General features: G+C 38.8%; 1 protein-coding gene and 1 long non-coding RNA gene across 3 annotated transcripts in view; one reads left to right on the top strand and one right to left on the bottom strand.

The window, feature by feature from the left end:
• Sans (SAM_USH1G_HARP domain-containing protein Sans) overlaps positions 1 to 12798 on the top strand; it is a 33015-nt gene extending 20217 nt beyond the window's left edge. The window contains exons 4-11 of one of the 2 annotated variants that reach the window (XM_022829963.2): positions 208 to 335; positions 466 to 609; positions 6272 to 6484; positions 7370 to 7552; positions 7900 to 8014; positions 8216 to 8556; positions 9654 to 9782; positions 10025 to 12798. In XM_022829963.2, coding sequence (XP_022685698.1) covers positions 208 to 335; positions 466 to 609; positions 6272 to 6484; positions 7370 to 7552; positions 7900 to 8014; positions 8216 to 8556; positions 9654 to 9782; positions 10025 to 10207 — 1436 coding nt within the window. In that variant the 3' untranslated portion in view covers positions 10208 to 12798. Of the gene's footprint in view, positions 1 to 207; positions 340 to 465; positions 610 to 6271; positions 6485 to 7369; positions 7553 to 7899; positions 8015 to 8215; positions 8557 to 9653; positions 9783 to 10024 lie in introns of both variants that reach the window. The other variant, XM_086967515.1, reaches the window with a different exon arrangement.
• On the bottom strand, positions 8443 to 16866 carry LOC111258580 (uncharacterized). Its single transcript, XR_002679071.2, has 3 exons — positions 16559 to 16866; positions 9676 to 9793; positions 8443 to 8545 (listed from the first exon to the last, which is right to left on the bottom strand). It is a non-coding gene; the product is annotated as an uncharacterized LOC111258580 (long non-coding RNA).
• Positions 16867 to 18525: the final 1659 nt, after the last annotated feature.

Raw genomic sequence — 18525 nt, 5'->3', positions numbered from 1 at the left:
ATATAGAAATGGTGTGCAGACATACAGTTTTTACGCTTGAGGAACAACGCTATATTTGTAATTATGTCGCACCATCTCATAAAAACACGTCAGGAACTAAAACAATGAAAATGCAGCCTGTTTAAGGGTCTTGCATGTAAGCAATTCACTTGATGAAATGCATTTAGTGCATCGCGCGCGTCCATTATTTTTCTGAGTTATCTGCAGGTACCAACCTGTTTGCACTCGATAATGAATTCCATACGGCAAAGGAGGTCGCGCTTATCAATCAACGAGAAGACATTCTACGCTTTCTCGATGCTGCGATTGCTAAGGAAAGTGCACTCAATACTAAGGTAGGTTACCAAAATGCAAAACTTTGTATTGACCATATTTTCGTACATTTTTTAGAGGCAAAGTGTAGACAAGCGAATAACGTGAAAGTAAGATGTATTGCGATTATTCTGCATGATTGATCTTATGTAGGTAGTGCAAAAATTGAAAGAAAAAGCCATACGTGACGCAGAGAAGAGGGTGAAGAAGTTTGAGAAAATTACTCATAGGTCTGTCGAGAAGGCGGAACGAGATCATCGCAAAGAGCAAAGGCAACGGCGGAAACACACGCTCATAGTAAGTCCACTTCACCTGTTTTTAATTGATTTGATCATCTCACTGCGTACGAAAAGAGACTGGCATGATCGTTGACCGTCAGGAACAAGTACCCTGCAGCCACTCATACTGCACTTATAGATGTAAACCTATACTGCACTTATAGCTGTAAACCTATATTTACTCCTAAATCTTAGTTCATTACAATTTAGTCATGCTAATTAGGCAGGACATCATCGTCCTGTAACCGATAACTGCTAACATCCAGCGAATTTAACCCGACATAAGCTCGTTTGAGTCCGGAACGATCTGCTGTTTCCCAGCTCGTCCTTCGTTGTCACGTAGACATATTCTGGAGCGGACTTCGTAGTGTACTGTAACGGGGCAACACACTGGTGAAAGGGTGGCATAGCATCGAGTCTTTAAGACCTCATCCGCGCCTGCTCTGGATTTGGCGAAGCACCCGCTCATGCTATGATTCCGAGACCAACCGACGATATTTTTACTTACCTCGTTTGCAGCAGCTTTTTTTCGTCTTTGCGTTCCTTTTCCTGTCATATTTCGCATCTGTCGAGTTCGAGTCGAAACGCCTTTTTTCGGAGAATACGTGCTACAATGGGACGAACACTTTAGAACTCTTATCCGGATGGCCTTTATGGCAGGTAAAAACGTATAGACCTCGGAAACACTGGTTGCAATCTCTTAGTGCTTTATTCTTGGGAGAACAGGTTGACTGGCCATCCCTTCCGTGGTCCTTTTACTATCGGCGTCAAGCGACGGTTTACTAATCAGTATGCCATGACCGAAACGTAACAGTGCATATAACATGCGAGATGCTCGCCGCCCTGAGCCTACGAATTGTGACGCTGCTCGTGGCGAAGCTATGCAAACTGACCAAAGTAATGATGTAAGAGCCAGCTGCGTACCCAGCCCAACGATTACTACTAAATATTGTCGGAAAACTCGCTTTCGGCTAATATTTCACATTACAGTAGCGTACGGTTAAGAAAAGAGTATTTTTGGACAGACCAGTTCAAACAGCGAAAGCCTACGACTCCGCGTGCATGCAAGAAATGCATGTGCAGTTTATGGACCTATCAAGCAGACCTTTTTAAAGCAGACCAAATTTTTAAGCAGCCCTTGATAATAGTCTTTCAGAATAACAGGATCTTCGTATCTTCGTGGAACGAAAGCATCAGGACTGAGAGAAGAAGTTAGAGATTCCTAGTACAACTATTGCAATGCAAGAAGATCCATAAAAGTAATCATAAATATCAGATGCTTTTATGTCTGGTCATTCGCCATAAGTTTCGTCTTTAGAAGCGCCTGAAGTGGTACCGCGGAAAGACTGGCTTCAAAAGCAAAGATCGACGGTGATCGTCGATAAGCTTCTAATGAAAAAAATAACGAACGTGTTAGATAACCTCGCCCAAACCCTGTTTGCATTATTTCTCGGATTGCCGCCAACACTCGACTAAGAAGCAAGAATATTATTTCCAGATAAAATGCTAAAGCGAATGCCTCCACAAAGGTGTTGAGATTGCTTAGAGCTACGCTGCAAGGTAACCTTGTCTCTGTTGACGGACGCCACTGACAGGATCGGGGTGGAAGAAGCATCGAGCGAACGTCGGCATTTGTTTATTGCGGTATTGCATCTTTAATTTTTTACGCAGACGATTTGGTATTGTTTAATGTAAGGAAGTACTCTTTCCTGCGAGCTACATCGAGGGTGACCAAGCATATGAAAAAGATTGACCTCTGGTTCCATACAGAGACGCAAGCAATGAACTTCAGATCGGGCGTCTAAAGGCAGTCAAAGATGCGTTAAAGCTATAAAGTGAAACAGCAAGTTTTTGCTTTCTTTTTATAGTAAAATGTCAATCAGTTTTTTTTCGGCCGGCACATGCGCAAGGCGGCGGTGGTGGTAAATTTTGTGGCAGTTTGGTGCAAGCCGGCTCAGAGCTATTTTTGTACATACTGCTTTAGACCTTACCCCGAGTATAAGGGGAATCAATTAGTCACCTACCAAGTACATCGACGAAGAACTGGCGAGGCTGACAGTCGTGATAAGTGAGAGTTAGATTGAAGGTTGAAGTGATATAATCAGACAGCATGCTTAAAGTGGTATGTGCGTTATTATGATAACGCACTAAGAAACGTGTTTGCATGCCATCCTTAGAGGCACGTAGTGGTCTAAATTTAAATCCGGTCGTAGATACACTTCGTCTCATTCTGAGAAAGAGCCATCTAAAGTAATGCCTAACGACTGAACCACTGGACATAAAATATAAAGAAACATGCAGGGTTTTAGAGTTGTATATTCGCATCTATATTCTTCAACAAAGGTATTATTGTACATTTATGCAGATTATTTTCATTGATTCCTTTTTTTCAGTTTTTTGTTTGCTCATGGCCATTGTACATCTTTTTTCTTCTACTAGTCTTTTAATTTTTTGGTTTTGCGCGAATAAATAGATATTACTTCAATTCCGAGCGATGAAGCGGATATACTCTGAGGTGGTGAATTTAAATAAAAGGAATGCATCTAGAGACAACGAGATTCCCAAATGAATCTCATGGCGATCCACATGGCCAGTTTGTCACAAGTTATATGCCACAGTCAACAAGAAACACTTCCTGTTAGTTTGGTCTACATTATATTTGAACGTATACGGACTATTGTATTCATCGAATACCGTTTTATTAACGTAAAATTTACAGTTACTGATTATTGGAGCTGATTGAATATGGTAGTATTTCGACCCTATACATTATGTTAGCATTGTAAAAACGGTTACACGAAGAACGCTTAGAAGTGGCGCATCAAGTAGAATTAGTGGCGAATTGTATTATAGCTTATAATATAAAAATTAAGAAAGAACTGCACCCTCACCATTGCAAGGAAACAACACTTTCTCGACCTTCAGATTGATGAATATAGTGTAAAGTTTAAACGCTCGCTCGTTAAATCTGTCGATTAAAGGTATGTGCAGTTCAACTGGGTTTATCAACCTTCTATACTTAAATATATAAGTGTAATATTACGAGCTAAAATTCAGAGCAAAGAAACTAACATCTATATACGATCATGGGAGTTCATCTGTCACAAGTATGGAAATACTCTCAGTTCAATATGCACCATCTCTTACAACGAAATCAAATTTCGGTAAGCGTCTTTGCGTAGCTAGAAATTAATATTAATCCAATATGTTGGGCTGAAGCATAAATGTTGGCATTTTTTCAAACATTCAGTTCTCCCTTTACCTCTTCACTGTTTGTCTCTCGCTATCTAGAATTTAAGCATTTGGAGCCTGAGTGTCCTCTATATCGAGTGCAAAGCACAAGAAAATACGGTTTCTAATAGTTATTCTCTTGCATCGGGCAACATGCAATTACAGTGACCGTTTCTATAGAGAATTATTACGGGTGATAGGAATCGGTGTTCCTCCGTCAATGTTAAGCAGAGAAAGGAATCGGTAGCTTCGGGAGGTAAGCTGAAGTTCAATAGTAATCCAAGTCTCCACCCTAATAAGACAGCAATTTTATTTATAGGGACTAACACTGTCTTATGTACCAAAAAACTCTTGAGAAAAGCAGGGCCGTTAATAAGGATCTGCGTATAGTCCAGTCGCATCGTGTGAACGAGGTTGTCCAGCATAAAAGACAAAGCAAAGACACCTTTCCTTCACACCAATTCCAGACAACGTATAACAGAGGTCGATACCGGCCTGCAAGAGCTTGTGTTACTATACCGCAGGTCATATTCTCAACATTTCGCGCCGATAGGAATAGTATATTTTTTGCTCGTTGATAAATAAAATTTATAACAGTACATTTGAAAATAAAGAAAGTCTCAAGATCAGGATGGATGGGGTGCTAGGCGTTAAATTCAAAAATTATAGTGAGATGAAATAAATATACTAGTTGAAAGACGGAAGAAAATACTACAGAATAACCAGAAAATAATAATAATAATAATCAGGTTTTTTTCTAGGTACTGTATGAAAGGCTGCATTTTACTTACTTGAAACAAGTCGAAGCGGTTTGTCGTTATTTATTGGATTCATTCAGCTTTTAAGGCCGTTGTCATTTCCTACAACTTGAAAGAGGCTGTTCGTTGCTTGCACGGAAATTGAAAGTGTCTCCATAGATGACAAGTGTTTAACATGTTGTTTAGGGCTGACTATGGCTAGGCTACTAGGCTGTAAAGAAGCTTCCTATGCTTTTTCCAAAAAAAGCTTTTCTTTTATTACTTTTCCTCATTTGTTGTTTTCTTCTGATATGCCGTTCAAAAATGTATTCTTTGCTTGGTCAGCGTGTTGTAACCCTATTGAGTTGTGAGTGCGATATTAACTTAGAAGAACTAGAAATGTAGATGTCCTAAGTGCAAAAAAGGTATATTCTTGACATCTTCTGTGTGCATTTCTTCGAAAACACAGCCCGGGATATTTATCTTAGATATTGATTGATAAAAGAACCGCTCAAGGGTGGTTCGTTAAGTAAACGGAATTTCGGGAGCTGAAAATCTGCGTTTGTTGACAACTATGTGAACCCTTGGAAAAAGATGGATGGCTAATAATTCGGGAAATCGACCGGAAACCATGCGACCGCCATTAGTCACCTCAAGTCCTTTCGGTTTCTACAACTTTCGGAATTCTGCACATTAGGAACTCCCTGATTCCGAATGAGGATAACGACTTAAGAGATGTTGAGATTTAGCGACTTAACGCTAGATCTCTACATCTCTTCGACACCGATCACCTAGCCTCAATAAACTATTTTTGCATAGAATTGTCACCAGTAATAGGAAGTGCTGTGTGTACATCAACATGAACCAGGGATTGGAACGGTGGTTCCGAAAGAAAAGCCAAGGCCATCTTCATCCCAGATTATGCTTTGCATTTGGAACGATTGCGAGGCCCTCATTCATTGGGAAGCACACGGTTGATTAGCACATTTGTTTGGCTTTCTTACATCAAATCAACTAGCCCATTCAAGAGGAAAGGAGGCTGCACACAGTAAAAATTCTCTAGAGCTACTTTTCTGAGGTTTCAATGGAAGATTTTTGCATCCCCTATATTCTCTGAACTCTGAGCTGATGTGTTTTCACTTTTTCAATTGACTGGGCAATTGCCTTCGATACGGATTAGCAATTCAAAACGTGCTTGCAGAACTTCGTCGAGACGAAACCTATCACCTTTTGGAGGTATGGCAGACATCATTTGATGGAAATGTAAGAATTGTGGAAAACACGTAACATAATCTAAGATAAAACATAATACAATGACCAGAATAAAAAACGTAGTGTTTTCTATTCAGTAAAAAAAAAAAACATAGGAACGTGACAGTCATTCGATTCGTTTTCGTGCTGTAAATTGTATAACAGATAAAGCCATCGTCCTATTAGTTTTTAGTAGTAGATCAAAAATAATGTTCATTTGCTTAATAATATAAATAAATATAGCATGTATATTAATGCCATGTCTAATGCTAATATCAATAATGCTTTGGAATTTTCCGAATAGGAGGTTTATTACATATGGATAACCCTACGGTTTAACGGTTTTAATATGCGTTTCATTGCCAAATCAAGATAATTTCAACTTGACGAACAAAATTATACCGAATAATGTTTAAATAAATTTTTTCTTGAGAAACTATATGTTTTTTTGATGCTTTGCAGACTGATTCGCTAACCTCGGCAAACTGCCGGGTTGTATTACCACCCGGAAGTGCTAAAAATTCTGCAGGTGGGCAATCGCAGAAATTTTCGGAGATTGTGTCGACGATTAACGGAACCTCTAGACGAGGCTTTGGAGCAGTAGTCTCGAAAAAGCTTCTCAGCAAGCGGACAAGTACTTCAATCCAGACGCTCAATGAACAAGAAGCTGGAAAGGTTTGATTAGATTATAATTCATTGCCATTTTCTACGTAATATGGTTTATCGGTAATAGGCCGCAACTCAAGCGTATTTATTTTAATAATAATAATATACAGTGACGGCTATTCGGTGGGGAACAAATTTGACGTCAGATGAACAAAAAAACAGTTTCTTTTTCAATTTCTGGCCACTTTTTCGCAAACATGGTACGAAATAATGGTACAGATATTTTCTATGATCCTGTCTGTCGTTGGCAGATTGTCGTACTAGATCTTGCTTTTTAAGTATCCCTGTAAAAAGAAGTCAGGTAAAGCTATATCGCATGGGGAGCATTTGACAGGACCCCGCCTAGAGATCAACAGCTCATTAAAGCGATTCTTTAATAACGTGATCACGATATTAGTTATACGGAAGGGTAAATCTTCCTGCTAAAACCATATGTCCTTTTTTAATGATTAGGGTCACAAAAAGGGCTGAAATTATTTCCCAGTAGCAGACGGAGTTTACAGTTCAATTTTGTCAAAAGAAATAAAGAGTCAATGATGCCACCGGACTTTCCTGATTTTTTTAATATGTAAGCTACTTTTGTGGATATCCCGAATTTAGGTCTATGATAATCCATAGATGGTAATTAAACTTCCTGCTATTTTAAAGATGGTCACGATGTATGTGAAAAAGACTTGGTAAGGCGAACAACTTTTACGAAAAAAACTAAGAGAGTTCACTTTATCAATTTTTTTTTTTTAAGTAAAATCTTGAATGTATGAAATCCGTAGTAAAAAATATGTATGCAGTTGTTTTTGCAGGCGTTATTTTAATGCTGCTCCCGATCAGATGGCTTTCCCGTACAAATCGTATACACAGTATTTGCAATACACCTTTTCTTGTTTTCTATCGTAGGTATTAGACCCCACTCGATTAGGACAATTGAGCATTCGTTCGAAAGTAGACAACAACGATGTGATCTACGCGGCACCTTCAAACCTAATGTACGGGCAACGTACTAGAAGTCCTAGCCATGCCTCAACCGAGCATCTGTCAGCATCCAGCGGAGCTTTCAACAGTGCCGACGGGTCGCACGGAGTATGTATTCTGGGAACATACGCAGCATCCTATTGTGTTACTAAGGCATTCAGTGTCGTTAACATCTGAATAAAGTATGCGCCTCTTAGCGCCATTGTCATCTCTTTCTAGTAGATCAAGCTCTATGGTTACAAACAAATCTGCAAACGTATCATGCTAATATTAATCTATGCAATCATCTGTTTAACCTGTTTATGTAAAAGTAATGCGTTAGGTAAAATGTAGACATATGATTTTATATTTTTCCGCACACCTTATGCATATGCTTATAGATGCAATGACACCCAAAAGTTTAGTCACAGATTGAGCTTTTGCATTGAATGAATTGAAAATTTCGATAACTGCAGAGAATTCACATGAGGGACGTCTTCGAAGCCGGCTTACTTACTAGTTCTTCAAATGGCAACTTGAATAACATCAGCCAAACGACATCCAATCAGTCGGCCGATTCATGCGGCGTCGGTACGTTCAACACCATAATAGTACTGTTAATTGCTGCGGTATCTACAATACATTATCGTAATCAATAGTCGTTAGCTTTTGACATCGCTATCGATCTCTCGATTTGTATATTCTTCCATCAGGTCAATTCTCAAATAACACAAAACTTTCCTCATAACTCAATAATCAATCATTTCTAACAAATTTCACATCTTTAAGTAGGCGAAGATTTGGCCCCTTTGACGTCTTCGACCTCATCGATCTTTGAACGACCCGGCTTCGGTTCAGTGGCGTTCCGCAACTCCTTAGCAACAAATCCAGCGCTCGCTTTAGCGGGTCCCTGCGTAGTGACCAATGGCTCTTCGTCAAAGAGTGGTACCAGTAGTAGCGGCCAAGGCTTCTCATCGAGGACAACATTGAGCTCGTCAACAAACTCAAAAAGCAGTTCTACAACGTCTTCAGGATCTACGTCTGCCGAACATTCGTCTGAGGAGTCAGCGACGCTGAGCGGATCCGATTCCATCGGGTCCGTTGGGAGCTTGGTTCAGAGGACTAACAAGCGGGTACGTCAATTCAGTTAATTTAGATTATGTGATGTATCTAATTTCTACCTTTCGACTATACATAGAAAAATGGTGTCTTACTTGATTAAAGCATATTGTAAATATAGACGAGATGATTATACAATTGGTTTTTGCCACTTATCTTGAAACTCGCGGGCTTTTTTTAGAAACGGTCAACTTTTTTAATTTTTTTTTTTCTAAATTTTCATGTAAACAAAAAAGGTTTATGTTCAAAATTTGGGCCAACCTCACCGAGTAAACGTTTACTCGGGTTTTCCTTAAAGGAGCCTTCGTGAAAAATTTATATCCTTTTGAGTATTTTAAGTTATTTGCTACACTTATTTTACCCCAGAGCTACTGCGGCTGCATGCGATATCCACCATAATAAGACACTATATTCGCCAAAAACAATGAGCCTAAGTTATTTTTTTAATCAAAACGGGAATATGGTTTGTTGTAATTACGCTTGTGAACTTTTTACTGAACTATACCGTTTTCGAAATAAATCGAAAGAACTGACTCGTATCTTTATTTTGAACATAACAGACGTACAGGATTTTCGAACCGTCCTTGCCTAAAAAGGATAAATATAGCATTCATTTTCACCTGAACGTTTCCATTACAGCAAACACGACGGTAAATAAAATAGACCCGAGTTTCCCAACTAACAAATAAACCCTATTGTTCTGCTTATAGCATTAAAGTTAACCGTATCCTTTCATTTGCTTGAGTATATCGTTAACGAAATCCGTCTATGGATTATAATAAACCTGGTATGTGATCATAAATTGAAAAGTCGAATTACTTTAATTTACTTTATAATTAGCAGTTGTCACTGTTGATGCTAGCCCAACGATTCATAGTACTAATGTATCCTAATAATAATACTAATGTAGCACAAGCAACTAGATAAATGAGGTCCAAAAGTTATGGGCAGATGTGGCAGTTATCCTAAGCTAGAATGAATATTATACAGTACCGTTAAATTTAATGTTCTATTTATAAAGCGCACATAATCCATTAGCTGTACTGTTACTGATAGTGCTTTATGAACTAAAATTAACTTTTCAAAAACACTTCATATATGATTGTTACAGCGAAGCGACCTCTCAGACGTACCGTTATGCATTCAGGTTTCATCTTGGGATGATGAGCGCACGTCATTGTCATCGGTCGACGAGGACACCAATCCTGTTTATATTTTCCTCTCCGTACATCACTTGCAGGTAGCGAAACACTGCGCAATAATAGTCTCAATTTATATTTTACCCCAAAGGGCATTCGGAGCTAAGGCTTGACTAAGAAAAAATACATTCCACAATAATAAACCTATGACTTACGAGTCAGGTTTCCCCTTAAAACATGTAAATAATATTTATATTTAAATATCATACGTACGTCTCCTTTTTATTCGTAGAACAAGTGACGCTTTTAACTATATAGTACGTATACGTCTATTCTATTCCAGGAGTATTATTCAATTTTCGAACGCGAGAAAATTGATCTCGATGCGTTGCTACTTTTAAATGAAGCTGATCTCCAGACTATTGGCCTTCCACTTGGTCCAAGGAAAAAGCTTGCAAATGCTATCGAAATTCGGCGAGCAGCACTAGATAAACCGGACGAAAAATTTGTTGATTCACGAATGTAGACAAAAAAGGCGCATAAGTCAATTAGGTGGATCAACACGATATACAGGAATATTTATATGGAACTCTACACATTTTTTCATCAGACAGTAATATAAATGCTATCAATATTTGCGAAAGCTCTTCTAGGGAAATGTTAATCGTTGGCTTTTTCCAGTGCTTATGCAAAGGTTTCTATGACGACCTGCATAAGAAAGAAATGTTCAGCTTTGTGTTATTACAAGCACCACCGACCCGAAGCAGGGCGATCATTGCTAATAGGTAGAAACGATTCACTACGTATATAACTCTCAGATCGTGCGTGAGCTTAATAGCTTGTTTCAGTGTGCTCAGATCGTAGTCGGTAGACAGAAGGAGAGGGTGGAAGGTAAGGGACCGCCATTGCAAAATATACAGCAAATAGAAAAATAAGACAATTTGTACATTTTCAATCCATCCAGATACTGTACAGTTCGACTACTGACATCGACATAAACGGAAGTTCCACTGACGCATTTGCGAAATAAAGTAATATATGAATATATATATATATACTCAGGATGCACTAATACCGGCACAAACGCGATTTATCTGTTCTAAAGCTCGTCCATAGTGATCACCGTCAGCAGCTTCATCATGCATCCGACGGGTCCATTACTCTTTAGCACAGCCATGAGCCGGATCTGGCTGTTAATAGTAATGGAGTTCCTAGTTTAAAAGTGACTCGACACATTACAGCAGATACACAAGCTTGGCCTACTATACACGCTAACTAACTTCAGCAATGTTTCAGCATCAGCTATATCTCTGTGCGTTCGGTAGTCGCGTGCGAGCCACGGAGGTGCCGTAAAGTAAGGCGGCAACGTTCCAGTTAGGTAGTTGACGAAGTCGTCATACAGGCTGGATGATACCCTTAGATGTCTCTTAGGAACGCTTTTAGCTCAAACGGCAACCCGGTAGACCACAGTCCAGTACACACCACTTTTCCTAAATGAACACTAACGCGTTTTTATATCTCTTCGGACCCACGCATAGTTATCTTCGACGTGAAGTCGTGCTTTCTCGTCTGAGTAGGCGAGCCTCTAGTTCATTCCACGTCACCCAACTGTCTATAGTGGGTTCGAATCGGTACCGTGCTAAAAGTCAATAAGCAATCCCAAACAGACACTACTACTTATGGGGTTAGCCATAAGCACTTGCTGTTATCGTCAAGGTAATGAAGTGGCGAAAACGTACGAAGTCCTTGAAAAGTCGCTTGGCTCGTACAATACGCCCTTTTGTCATTGATGCCAACAATCGAAGTAACGACGTGGTAATAGTGACATAAATTAAATTTACTGGTTCTGCACCTTGCTTTTTCATAGAAATAGCCTAGCACTTAGAAGTATCCAAAAATGAATATATATTGTATGCGTCGTAGTACTATATGTATATATAACTTTTCGTACGATACACTCATTTTATACACGTAAACTGTAACGTTGAAACAGCGGCTTTTCAGTTAGATATCAGATCGAGCTTTTTTCCTATAATATTTCATATCAAAACGTTTACTTCTATAGAAGTTTTTAGAATGCTGTTACGTCCAATTGAATAACACATGTTGGTTCGAATCTCATAATGAAACACACGGCCTGCTTATGAGCTTGATTTTAATAGATATAATGCAATAGAAAGCTCAAGGAAATGACTATTTTCGGCATATATTGATCAAGTGCTTATATTTGTAGTGCACGTATACCGTTCGCGTAGCCTAATGAATTTAGTACAAAATCTAATCAACCACATAAATAAAGTACTCTAAAGAGTCGAGGTAACTAAGACAGTATGAGAATTCTTAACACACGACTGCTTCCAAAAAAGGCATTCTATGTGACCCATTTTTTTTTGAAACACAACCTTTTATCATATGGGTTGCTATTTGGCTGGAAAGCGGTACCTCGACGGCAAGGTTGGTCCGTTGGTGGTTAGTGTTCGCTGACGTGCACATATCAACAGCATGGGTAATATTCTCCTTCCTAATTGGTTCGATTCTGCTTGACAACATAGGGGGCATGTTGGTAAGATGAACATTAGGAAGGCACCTATTTATCTGGTGCCTTTTGTCACTGCGGCATTATAAAAATAAATGTCGACATGGTGCATACACTCATTATTGGTGGTACGATGCTGAAAGTATCTGCTATCTTTAGTTGAGAATTGATTGTTAGTAGAGTCTTTGCCTTGACTACTATATTTACAGATTACTGCCTTGCAAAGAAACACAATAGGTAGTGTATACCAGCAAACCTTTAATGAGTATTTATAGTAATTTTAATGGTATAGTGGTTCCTTGGGCGGAATTTGCGTAGAGCTTATGTCAAAGGAAAACCCCCTGATGCGAGAACGTTCAATAGCGCGTTGGTGTTATAACATAGCCCCACTTAACATTAATGTTAGCTTACTAGTGTTATTGCAAAAATTAGTGTCAAAATACACAAAGTACTGAACGTATCGACGCGTCGTAGTAGAATTGGAACTATTGTATATTTTTGACAGACGAAAAAGGAAAAAATGTATAGACCTTTTCAGACATTGCTTTTTTACTAATAAACAAGGATACAAATGAGTTCGAGTTATTAGATGTGCTTAATTTTACATTTAATTTTTATCGCCTTACTTAACGATAGGGTACTAATGGTGGACATATGGGTATAAATAGACCCCATTTTACGCCCCACCATAGCTATATAGGCACAAATAATTGTGTTTGGTTGACTGAGAGGGAAGAAAGGGACTCCGCACCGCGACTATAGTACGAAATAAGCTGTTTGGACGTATTCGTAATTAGTAAAGCAGCTACATTTGACCTGAGCAACGCAAACGCAGAATGGAATATAGAAGCGGACAGTTTTCATGGTTGGTACTAGAGCTGGAAACCAAGCGGAAAACGTTGTTAACATGCATCTCAAATTGAATCCAGTGAGGATAATTTCCTTTCGATTCCCAGTTCATTTGCAACAATTCATTTTTCGCAAAATGTATTTAGTAAAATTCAGTCAGTTGAAAAGTCATGGTTAATTGAAGGAACAACTGCAATCACTTCTCCTCAACATTTTTTTACACAGTAATGCTGTTAGCGCTTCACTAGAATTTGTGACATCGAGATGAATAATTGAAGTGTCACGGGCTTATTTAACCGATATTGCTGTTCCGTTGCAATAGTACCTCTTCCTGAGGTCATTCTCACCCTATACATTCGAGCCCAGTTGAACATTATGCGATTAGTGACCGTTGCTCGCTCCTCTGCGGTTTTATATTTTCTTGTGATCTTATTAATTGCTAGTTTACACTATATTTACATCTGTAATTATGTTCTATTTTTAATCCTGTCGAACGGCTTCAGTAGTAGGATTCATTACAACGAAATATTTTCGAGTTTAATCCCTTATCCTTACGCCATCAACGTATAGACTACATTGCTCTATCTTAGTATTACTAAATGCCAAAGTTTGAATACCTTCAACATCGTATTGTGAAGTAAGTACCATCACCCCATTAGATTAATTGCCTAACTTATGATGTTAGGCCAATACGTCTATGAATCTTCAGTTCTGAAGTTCACCCAAGAAAAGTATTTTATTTAGAAATTCGTGCCCACGGTAAATAAACACCTCGGCTATATGAAGAGAGAAACTAATTGCTCGTGCCATAATGACGTACATTCTCTAACCAGCGGCAACGATTCGATAAAGGTAATAGCGCTCAACGGTAAACACGTCATTCTCAAACGGGCCTATTTATCACAAGGGCCGAGTTGACACTGTCACTTTAAAATCATACGTGTTATATAACTAGCGGAGTGCTTCAATTGAGCCTTCGTTGCGCTCTTTATGGCACATTCTTTTTACAAACTTCAGCTTCTTGTGAAGAGCCTTTCATAGAAGACTTGCGCACAGAGAAAACAGACGCAACGTCGATGAGTCGAATATTAGCAGAGAGCATCCAGACCGAAAGACTACATGAAGTTATTTGTATCAAACGGCTAAAAGGGTAAAGTGTAGTAGGTACGCGACTTCAGAATTAAAAACGCCGGCATTTATTTGGACTGGGCAACAAATTACATTCTGCGAGCACCACCCTTCAACTGCGATAGGAAGCGGAGCTTTATTCGTAGAATGAGTATCTATTGTTTTCAACTAAACCCCGCTTTTCTTTATGTTAGAAAAACCGATTGAGCTTGATTATGTACGCTCTCTGACAGCGAGGGTTTTTACTTTGGATCTTTACCATAGGATTATGTTCCATGTGTAAGAATTATGCCGAGACTCTGGCATGTTTAGAAAATTTCAGTTTAGAGATAGAATTGGCTATTCGACATTTATTTTTTGCTAGCTTGTCTTAAATTATTGCAGTGCGCCTCAGCTTTAATTAGTAGGAAGGTTGTCGACAGAAAATTTTAATGCCAACAGTGTTTGACATCCTATGCCATAGGTGCCTCTCTGCGTGCTATTCAAGACAGATTTCTAAGCATTCGGACGTACGCTCTGTACCTGTTCGTGTCCTTCGTTTAACGAAAATAAATCCTTGCCGCACTGCTGATTGGTGTATTAAATCGCTTTTTAGGGGCTGTAACGATCCGATGCAAAGTATTATTAGCCCAGAACGTAAGATGTTTTCATTGAGCGAAAATTATTTCTTTAAATTCATCCAGTCAGACATTGACCCACTTACGCGCTAATAAAAGTTTTTTAAGCTTTGTGAATCTACTTTATTGTTGCGAAGCTAAAAAAAAGTCTTCCTGAACGAAAAGCATGTTTGAAATCGAAATTTTCTAATCAAAACTAATATTTCTTAAGTTTGTGAGCAATTTAATTAACGCTACGAATTTACTCATGAGAGAAATCGATTCTGAATGTACGCAGAACTATTTTGAAGCAACATTGGATCACTTTTGATTGATATCACTTGCTTCCAAAAAAATTCGGTTAGAGCAGAAAATTCGTTTTAGGAAGCTGACATTGCCGCTCTCTCGGAACGATTCAGGGAACGATTCAATTAAGCGATTCACAAGTGCCGTCAAGTCACAGGCTATGGGAATAATCAATATAGATGCTTCCTCGGACCCTGGTTTAAAGATAATAACTATTTGTACCGTAAACGGCTCTGCAATATTGATTCTACTTTTCTTAATAATGCATAGTAATTGTAAGACCACTGGACAGGATACATAAATGAAACAAAATACGGGCATATATGCTACGGTTACTAGTTAACGCACATAGAAAAGATAGAGTAAATCCTCATTGACACCAAGTCTATTAAAACTTAAAGCAGTTCGTGCGAAAGACCTTCGATATCTGGGGTATCTCACGACAAAGTTGCATTTTATGATGAACGCCATGGAAACGCTCTGGGTGTATAGCTGACGACGTTATCGACCTTTCGTCTCCTGCATAAAAATTATTGGAAAAACGTGGACCTAACTAACTGAAGATCCGTTTGATAACCACAGCGTAGATCTTGTTAATTCGTGATATCACTAAAACTTCTTCCTGTCGCTAACTTAATATTAATCAATAGTCTTGAAATGAAATACGTCTTTGTGCTCACGTGGAAGATGCAGGAAAATAAAAGCACGACTTGTACTAAAACAAAAGTTGAATTTTACATTTTTTAAATGAATTTTTACATTCAGATTCAAAAACGGCCAAATGGCAAAAACGGATCGCCAACGTCAAGAACATGCTTCAACCTGATTCACTGATGGTCTACTATGATCTAAAACGCCCAACAATTGCAGCAGTTCCTCGTGATAACGCCCAGACGTACGTAGCACTGTTTGATGGCACTGCTCCATGAAAAAGCGAAATAATTAGTGATACATCGCTATTATTCTTCGAAGCATTTTAATGTCTAAGGTCGCCCGCGGTACCCTTACTTTGGAGCAAGTTCTCGGTTAGTCAGCAGTAAATAGGCATCCATAGTATGTAAGGATAAATCGAAACAATATTATGGCTTATCAGTAAAAGCAGACGTACCATGAAACAAAAAGACTGGGATTTCTTAGATTGTCTTATAAACCATAAACCGAGAGGCACCACTTGTTATAGAGTTAAGTAACATCTAATAGAAGACTGTGGAATTAGAATTATCACAAATGCCAATAACCATTGGACTTCCAAGGACGTTTGCGGTGACTCAACTCCATTTACTCTATTTCCAGCGCTGAATCATTTCATTTTCTCTTTCTGTTGGCAGTCGTCCGATATATCATTAATAGTATAATCACCATCAGTTTTGTCAGATTTACTGTTATCGTCGTTCTCCTCATTATAGAAAACACACGCGGAATGAGCTAACAAAAAGATGTTAAAAAAAAACCAAGTGCTTACCCAAAGGGAGGAGAGTGGAAAAAAAGCTCGAATTCATCTTCCATGCATTTTATGCATAGCATAAAAACTTGCTTACAGCAGTAAACTTCTATGTTAGCAGATACTAATCTTAGCAATCGGAACATCACAAGGGTAGGTTAATCAATAGTCGAAGCAAGCGCAGATGATGTTTTTAAACACTGACAAAAGCCGCGGCAGCACGTTAGCTAATATTCAGTTTCAAATAGAAGTCATGTAAGGAATAAAAAGGAATCGGTATTTGAAAACGTCCATGCACATTTAGACGCACACGACTTCACAACATGGACACGCACAGACAGAGACTTCTGACCATACACCAACACAGATGAGAAGATCATGACAGAAATATAACTAGTGTTGGCAAGTGCTCAAGGACGTCGGCACGAATTTCAGCTAACCAAACACTAATGCCACCGATGGCAGAGACAAGCAATGTCGGCAGCAAAGGTTCACGAACAAACCTATCTCCGCCTATTGAATCTCCATCCTTCTATCAGACTTCCATTGCAGCAGCAGCAGCAGCTACTAAGAGGGCCGTACTATTGAAACTTTTAAAAAAAAGAACTACTCAGATAACTATCCGTACGCTGACCGTGCGGTAATCTCATAAAGACGAAGACGGGGCTCAGAACGCGAGCGTGATACAAACAGAGTTACGCTAACATGTTAGGAAAAAGTTCATTTGCCGAGCTCCGTAATAAAGAGCAAGATGTTCTTTCATCTAACAGTGACCATATCTGTCAGTATTATGAAATATTCGTTTTATAATACAGAGTGCCTTGCGGTAGCATGTCCACAAAGATCGTAGGGAAAATATAAGGTGAGTGTCACAAACTATTCTAGTATACCTGTATATGCTGGGTGTGTCAGTGGGCGCTGGCAGAAACTACCAATAACTAATAAGAGACGGGATGGGTAAGGGTTTAATGAAAAGATTTTTGCCGTCTATGGGGCGTTGTTATTAGCTGATGATTATACGTATCCGGAATAACGAAAAATGTCAACTATTTTCCTTCGATTTGCAGTTGACAGTAATATTGACAGGAGAGAGAGGCAAGAGTCTGGGAGAGCAAAAAATGTTATGGATTCGTAAAATTACAACCCTATTTAAGCTAGTCCACGCTGGTTCATTAAAGAATGTTTTTACTGTGTATTCGGCAAGAACGCAACAAGTGAGTCACCAACATAACCAAGCTTGCCGTTGACTCATGTACCTGTCTAATTATAATAGTATACGCATATGGTTAACTCAGAAAATGCAAATTCCTAAATATTTACGTAATCAGCATACACGTAGACCGAATACTCTGGACAGAAGCGTAGTACACTGCTAACTATCACTCCGGAGAGGAGTAGGTGGAGAAAAAAAGATATTCGAAATGAATTCTCAAGTACCTACCATATTTCACCGATGCTTTTTATTTATTCATACGCTAATGATAGACAAACGAAAGCTAATGACGTTAGATAATTTCAGATTTCAAGTTAAATTGAAGTAGGACATTGTTTGTGCTATTGGAATGTACTGCTTCGAGGGCAACAGCTTCGCTTGTTGACTCATTCAGACAGCGGCTTGGTCAGCTGAACTGCGCATACGTTTTTCTACCTTTATCCCTGTTCTTCAGAACGATAACGTTGGTTCTAGGTAAAGTTGTCATTAATGGTTGCTACTACAGATGTTCTAATGATCTGTTATGATTTCGACTATACAATATCATTTGTCCCTATTTAAGTTCTAACTATAAGTAAGGTAAACCGTACCCTTCGAGCGGCGACTGTCTTGACTACAGATTGCTAAATTATTTTTTCAGCTCGATATTTCTCTCCAGTAATTAATAATAATAAAAAAAACATCAGCGCTAAATACGCACGGTTACGTTAGCCGAGGTAATTTGGTTGCACAGGTTCACAGGATTGTCGCTGTTCGACGAAGCCACCGTCCGTCA

Source organism: Varroa jacobsoni, unplaced genomic scaffold (genome assembly GCF_002532875.2).
Source record: "Varroa jacobsoni isolate VJ856 unplaced genomic scaffold, vjacob_1.0 scaffold_248, whole genome shotgun sequence".
NCBI lineage: Eukaryota > Metazoa > Arthropoda > Arachnida > Mesostigmata > Varroidae > Varroa > Varroa jacobsoni.
The sequence above is the reverse complement of the archived record's forward strand: the minus strand, read 5'-3'. Positions and strand labels throughout refer to the sequence as shown.